Raw genomic sequence first — 7,201 nt, 5'->3', positions numbered from 1 at the left:
AAGGCGGACATCGGCATTGCCATGGGCATCGCTGGCTCTGACGTGTCTAAGCAGGCAGCCGACATGATCCTGCTGGACGACAACTTTGCCTCCATCGTCACGGGTGTGGAGGAGGGTGAGGGGGCCACACGGGCTGGGATGCCATCCAGGATGTCTGAGCTGGCACATCTGCTTCCCTGCCTTTTACCCCAATTACAGACTCGACTCAGGATTTCAGGCATCCACCGCCTGCTTTAGCTTCCCTGTAACACAAAATCTCCCTTCGTTGGGTAGACGAGCGGCCATGCTTCAGGGGCTAGGGGGTGGGGAGGGTCCCTCTGATCTCCCTGATGCCCTCAGAACCTCCCCACAGGCCGCCTGATCTTTGACAACCTGAAGAAATCCATCGCCTACACCCTGACCAGCAACATCCCCGAGATCACCCCCTTCCTGCTGTTCATCATCGCCAACATCCCCCTGCCTCTGGGCACTGTGACCATCCTCTGCATTGACCTGGGCACTGACATGGTGAGGCCATGGGTTGGAGGAGGGGACAGGCAAGGCAGTCATGGGGGTGCAGTGGGTAGGGGTGGGCCACAGATGGAAGGAAATGTGCATCAGGGACAGCTGAGCAGGCTGTGAGGGTTGCAGAGAAGATGAGCACAAAGCCTGGAAGGTGATAGGGTCTTGGGTCTCTCTTTTTTTTTGGCTGCGTTGGGTCTTCGTTGCTGCGCGCTGGCTTTCTCTAGTTGCGGCGAGCGGGGGCTACTCTTCATTGCGGTGCACGGGCTTCTCACCGCAGTGGCTTCTCTTGTTGCGGAGCACAGGCTCTAGGCGCACGGGCTTCAGTAGTTGTGGCACGTGGGCTCGGGAGCTGTGGCTCGCGGGCTCCAGAGCGCAGGCTCAGTAGTTGTGGCGCACGGGCTTAGCTGCTCCCCGGCATGTGGGATCTTCCCGGACCAAGGATCGAACCCGGGTCCCCTGCATTGGCAGGTGGATTCTTAACCACTGCGCCACCAGGGAAGTCCGGGGTCTTGGGTCTTTGTAAGTGTTTGAATTGTGTCAAAGATTCTTCACTGTTGATCATCCTCTGCTCCCGCCCTCTCCCTTCAAATGCCGTCCTCTCCCCAACTGCCCCCTTGCACAGGTCCCTGCCATCTCCTTGGCCTATGAGGCAGCTGAGAGTGACATCATGAAGCGGCAGCCGAGAAACCCGCAGACAGACAAGCTGGTGAACGAGAGGCTAATCAGCATGGCCTATGGACAGATCGGTGCGGCCGGGCCTGGGGCTCAGGAGGGAACCCCAAGAAGATGCTTTTCCCAGCCTTTGGAGGGATGATCCCCCTGCAAAATTCCAGGACAGGGGCCAACTCTCTGAGGGTCAGGGATGTCCTTCTCTGGCCTGTAGGGGCTGGCCCCATCCTGTTACCTTCTATGACCCAGGCCCTGCCCTTTGTCCTTTGCCCACCACCCACAGGGATGATCCAGGCGCTGGGTGGCTTCTTCACCTACTTCGTGATCCTGGCAGAGAATGGTTTCCTGCCTTCACGGCTGCTGGGAATCCGCCTCGACTGGGACGACCGGTCCATGAATGACCTAGAGGACAGCTACGGACAGGAGTGGGTAAGTGGGGCTGTGTAAGTGCAGATGCACACATATGAGAGGGTAGGGCTGAATTCAGTCTGACAGGAGTGGTCAGTCGTGGCCAGTGGGATTGGGGGCTAAGGGTGGAGTAGGTGCCCAGGGTTTAACATCTGCCCTGGACCACGCTGCCCCCTGTTCCTACCCTTTCCTCTCACACTCTCACCTCTCTCTGCCCTCCCTCCCCCAGACCTATGAGCAGCGCAAGGTGGTGGAGTTCACGTGCCACACGGCCTTCTTCGCCAGCATCGTGGTCGTGCAGTGGGCTGACCTCATCATCTGCAAGACCCGCCGCAACTCAGTCTTCCAGCAGGGCATGACGTGAGCACCGCCCACTGGCCCTGCCCACCAGGCAGAGCGCATTCGGGGCGCACTCACCCACCCACATCGGCTGGGGTCTCCGATTGTAGTTGCCCGGCTGTATATCCGTAGCCCTTTTTGGAAATAGATGAGTGAAGAGGAAGGAGGGCTATGACTCTTTCTGATGAGTTTTAATTTGCTCCTAAAGTCTCCTTCATTATGGTCTCCTTCCATCATCCTTCCCTTTCATCTTCTTCCCTCCCTCCCTTCTTCCTTCCTCTATCTTATACTCTATACTCACCCCCACCCCTTGGCCCAGCCCTAAATACAGGGTCCCCTGTGCTCCCCTCCACTCGGCAGGTAGCTCTAGTTTACAGCACTCTCCTTGTGGTGGTGATGTCGTCCTTGTGGGAGCTGTGAGCTGCTCAGGGTCAAGTTCTTATAGTGTGAGTTACACGTGCCAGTCACTGTGCTAAGGGATTCACAGACACCGTCAAACCTCCAGTAGCTCTGTGAGGGAGGTATTATTTTCATTCTATGGATAAGAGACCCCCGCAAAAAGTTAAACGGTGGGCCTGGGATCACCCAGCTGGAAATAGCTCAGCCAGCTCTGTTTCTGAAGGCCAAGCTCATGGCTACTACACTGGGTGGCTCACCTGTCACAGAGCCTGGCACCTGGGGGGTACCCAGCGATTCCTCTGCAGCTCCAGCCTGGATGGTGGTCGGTGCCGAAGGTATCACTCCCATAATCTTTCTTTACTTCTACTGCAAACAATGGGTACAGTTCCCCACGTGAGTTTTGTCACAATTTCTTAGTTTGAGAAAAAAATGCCAAAACTCCAGTGACGTTAATAGCATTTGAGATCCTAGGGAGAGGAAAGGGAAAAGTCTGTTAGATGAAGGAAGGAGATTCCACTGAGCTAAAAACACTGACGGGGACAAGGCAGTGAGAAGAGAACAAGGAGAGGGTCCAAGACACTGGGTGACGGACTGTGCAGGGCATGGGTGACAGAGCAAGCAGGGGACATAACCAGACCGGCTAAATCGGACAAGGCAGTGAGAAGAGAACAAGGAGAGGGTCCAAGACACTGGGTGACGGACTGTGCAGGGCATGGGTGACAGAGCAAGCAGGGGACATACCAGACCGGCTAAATCCTGCCCATCTGAGAGGCAGGTGGAAAAGAAACGAAACAAAAGTCAGACTGGGCCAGGGAAGGAGTACTAATACCAACAAGTAAGCTGGCCCGAGGCAGCCTTAGCACCTTCTGCCCCACCCTGGGGTGTCTGGACCCTCAGGGGTCCTCAGAGATGCTCTGTGCATTATTCAAACAGCTTTATGGAAATTAAGCACTTCTTCTAAGAAGATTCCCAAGCTTACCAAAGTGTCATTGTCAGGCAGAAGCCTGAATATGAACTATAGCGATCACATGCTAATGCACAATTCTCTTTGGAAGCCGTGTGTATTTCTAATTAATTTTTTAGCTGGAAAAATACATTCATTCCTCTTTTTTGGCCTCGCTGTGGAGCATGTGGGATCTTAGTTCTGCAACCAGGGATCGAACCCGTGCCCCCTGCAGTGGAAGCGCAGGGCCCCAACCACTGGACCCCCAGGGAAGTCCCTATATTCGTTACTTATTAACAGATGCAGCTGGAGAGACAAAAATCAATTAAAATGTGGCCTTGATAGAAGAAAAATAAGAGGGCTCCTTAACGAGTGAAAAGTTTGGGAACCACTGGCTTAAGCCATGAAGAGGTGCAGTGCATGAGATTATAAAATATAGCTAAGAACGTTCCACGTTCAAGAGCTCTCCACGCATTACCTCCCATAATCTTCGCAGCAATCGTAGGATATAAAGGTACTATCTCCTCCAGAGAAGCGTGAGGTTCAGAGAAGTTAAGCAACAGTGCTTACAACCAGAGCTAGTAAGCCCGGCTGCGACTAGACCCCACCTGTCCGACTCCAGCCACTGTCCTCAGAGCCTTATTCTCTCCTGCTCTTCAGTTCTGATGTGGTGAATATATATTCAGCACTTTTTAATCCAGTGAGCTTTCCTTTTCTGAGTACTTTACAAACATTCCCTTCTTTATTGAATATCTATGACCCACAACTACCTGGGACTGTAGGAGACACTGAGAGGGTAGAAGACATAATTGGGTCCTGAAGTGAGGGAACAAGCATCTTGCTGGGGAAACGACACGTTCAAAGGCCACGTGCCTGGAGCAATAACAAGATTATAAGTTGCCTGAGGGCAGGTTCCCGGGTCTCCAGAAGGAAGCTTGCATTGACCGCGGCATCTCCAGCACAGAGCGTATCACCCAACACATAGGAAACATTGATTTGATGAATGAAAGTATGTGTTATAGACAATAATCGAGGGAAAATCAGTAAGCAGAAAAATTAAAGATAATCTTTTCTTTGGTTACATTTAGCGTGAGAAGAAGCATTTGAAGAAGGCATGGGAAGACGTCATTTATAGCCTTTCCCCAGCGTTTCTTCCCACCTCTTTCCCTTCCACCACCACGGGTCACCCTGGATCTCTGCCCCTCCTTGCCCTCCCCTCCAACGCTACCTACCCTCTTTTGTTTGCCTTTCCAGGAACAAGATTCTGATTTTTGGGCTCCTGGAGGAGACAGCACTGGCGGCCTTTCTGTCTTACTGCCCGGGCATGGGTGTGGCCCTGCGCATGTACCCGCTCAAGTGAGTGTCTCTTTAGAAGGGCCCCCTGCTAGGATCCAAGTTCTGGTCCCTTTGAAGCAACCTCTGATGCCCCTCACACTCTCCTCTGTTTCCTCAGGGTCACTTGGTGGTTCTGCGCCTTCCCCTACAGTCTCCTCATCTTCATCTACGATGAGGTCCGAAAGCTGATCCTGCGGCGATATCCAGGTGGTAAGCACCTCGGCGCTGCACCCCGACCCCAGCAAAGTACAACTCCCCACTGTGGCTACCTACCCCTGCAGGGCTCCAAACCCGAACTCCATTCCTACTACGGATCCTTCCTCCTTTTCCTCAGTGCCCTCGGATCCTCGGGTCCGGGGTCCTAGGAGCCCTGACTCTGCTGAACCTCTTGCTCTCAGATTCCCGTCCCACCTATCACACAACTGGTCTCTGAGGCCCTCCGCCTTCCACCTGAAATCACAGAACATCAGAACTAGAAGGGCCCTCCGAGGTCATCTAGTCCCACCTCCACATTTTACAGACAAAGAGAGGGGCAGAGGTGAATTTATTCGTTCAGGGTCATAAAGCCAGAAGCAGCGGACTGGCACTACAACCCAGCCCTCCTAATTCCCAGTTGTCAACCAAGTATTTTTTCTTTCCCAACAAGCATTTTTGATCACTTACTGGAGGTTGGAAATGGATGGCTCACAGGCCAAATATGGTCCATGGATATTGTTTGGTTTGGCTGCCCTATCTTGCATGGGTGTTTTGTGTTTTTTGTTTTTCAATTGGCCTAATATCTAAAACTTAGGGGCTTTCACATAAAATCCAAGTTTCTGGCTTCTCCTGAAAAATCACAGGCGCTGTCGATCCCAGGGCCCCATTTCTGGACAGCAACAATGGACGGCTGCCCTTTAGAAACTCACTTGTTACCTGAACAGTCCCTGTTGCCTTTTGTATTCCCCCCCCGCAGCCAAACCACTCCGGGCCCACCATCCCCTGTGCTAAATGCAAGTCTCTCCTTTCCCCTAATCCATGGCCTCATGGAGTCCCCTCCCCACCTCCCCTTCCACAGCTGCTTTCCTCAGCCCCTTCCCAGGCTTCTGTTCCACCTGGCCTCAACCACCAAGCCCCTAGGGCATTTATCTCTTGTCTCCTCTTAAGCTCACCCTGCAACCCCCGTGCCTAATCTCTCTAACAGGCTGGGTGGAGAAGGAGACATACTACTGAGCCCGTTGGAAAGAAGAGTCAAGCATGGGAAAGACGGGGGGCCCTGAAGGTGTCGCAGGGATGGCGTTGGGGAGGGGTGGAAAACAGTGGGGTGGCATTTGGGGAGAAGACTTGGGGCGAGAGAATGAGGCAACTCAGCAGGCCGAGTTGCGGGCAGTGGGTAATTCAGCTTGGGGTGATTTTGCCCCAGGGGCCCATCTAGGAGCAATCAGCCCAGACACTACATGTCAGGGGTCCCTCCCCAGATCCTGCCCCACTCCACTCCACGTGCTGTCTATCTTACCTGAGGAACCGAGGGGTCCCCAGCCCTCCCCGGTCCCTGTTCCTTCACCCCCACCTCCCACTAGAACAGATCAACACCAAAAGGCAGGGATCTGTCTAGACCAGGAGGAGAACTGTCTCAGATCACCAGTGCCCCTTTATCTCTCCAACCTCACCCCACTCCCCACCTTCACCCCTCATTTGCTTCCTGCCCAGCTCTGTCCCCTGCTTCCCCCTCAGACCTGGAAATCACAAATGGTGCCTCCTGGTGAGTGCTAGGGCCTGAGGCTAGAAAGGGAAGCCAGCCGGTTGGAGAAGCAAGCCTGTCTCCCAGTCAAAGCCATTTAGGAAGCGCCAGAGGAGAGCTGGGCAGACAGGTGGGAGAGGGGGGTATGGCGAGCAGGCGGACAGGAAGTGAGACAGAATGTCAGTACAGGATGTCTGACATAGATCTCTGGGCTCCAGCTCTGTGACCTGCCCTTCAGAGCAGCGGTCCCCAACCTTTTTGGCACCAGGGGCTGGCTCCGTGGAAGACGGTTTTTCCACGGACGGGGAGGGGTGGTGCAGGGAATGGTTCAGGAGGTAACGCCAGCGATGGGGGGCGATGGGGGGCTGCGGATGAAGCTTTGCTCGCTCACAACCACTCACCTCCTGCTATGTGGCCCAGTTCCTAACAGGCTGCGGACCTGTATCGGTCGGAGGCCCGCGTGTTGGGGACCCCTGCTTTAGAGCACCCCGCCAGTAGAACCAGTTCCAATGTCACCAGAGTAGCACAGAGGCAGGACCAGGAGGCAATCTGAGGAGCTTCACTGAGATTCCACACCCGTGTGCCCGTGGTGTTCCCCACTGACCCTTGGTTTGTGGTCTGTCGGTCCCCGAGGCCTCGGTGTCACAGATGCTCCAGTTCTCTCCACCACGTGTGCTTGGTAACACCCCGCCCTTTAGAATGTTAAGTCCTCAGAAGTTCCATGTGGTGCCGAGAGGGGGACCTGCCAGCTCATTCCCTGCCCCTCCCCCCTTCCCCTTCATGCCCATCCGGATGAACCTGCGTCACTCCCAGGCACTGCCAAGCCAGCCCTGGCAAAGGAGGTCCCTGGCCATAAGCTGGAATTGGGGTAGAGAAGTTCCCAGAAA

At 54.4% G+C, this 7,201-nt stretch overlaps 1 protein-coding gene across 2 annotated transcripts in view; it reads left to right on the top strand.

Moving 5' to 3' along the window:
• The window catches only part of LOC102981487 (sodium/potassium-transporting ATPase subunit alpha-2), a 26,283-nt gene extending 19,082 nt beyond the window's left edge, over window positions 1-7,201 (top strand). For both annotated transcript variants that reach the window (XM_007129622.4, XM_028488742.2), the window contains exons 16-23: window positions 1-115; window positions 353-507; window positions 1,127-1,250; window positions 1,457-1,602; window positions 1,811-1,941; window positions 4,517-4,618; window positions 4,716-4,807; window positions 5,778-7,201. The exon at window positions 1-115 is cut by the window's left edge and continues 54 nt beyond it. In XM_007129622.4, coding sequence (XP_007129684.1) covers window positions 1-115; window positions 353-507; window positions 1,127-1,250; window positions 1,457-1,602; window positions 1,811-1,941; window positions 4,517-4,618; window positions 4,716-4,807; window positions 5,778-5,806 — 894 coding nt within the window. In that variant the 3' untranslated portion in view covers window positions 5,807-7,201. The remainder of the gene's footprint in view (window positions 116-352; window positions 508-1,126; window positions 1,251-1,456; window positions 1,603-1,810; window positions 1,942-4,516; window positions 4,619-4,715; window positions 4,808-5,777) is intronic.

The sequence above is a fragment of the Physeter macrocephalus genome, chromosome 4 (genome assembly GCF_002837175.3).
Source record: "Physeter macrocephalus isolate SW-GA chromosome 4, ASM283717v5, whole genome shotgun sequence".
NCBI lineage: Eukaryota > Metazoa > Chordata > Mammalia > Artiodactyla > Physeteridae > Physeter > Physeter macrocephalus.
The sequence above is the reverse complement of the archived record's forward strand: the minus strand, read 5'-3'. Positions and strand labels throughout refer to the sequence as shown.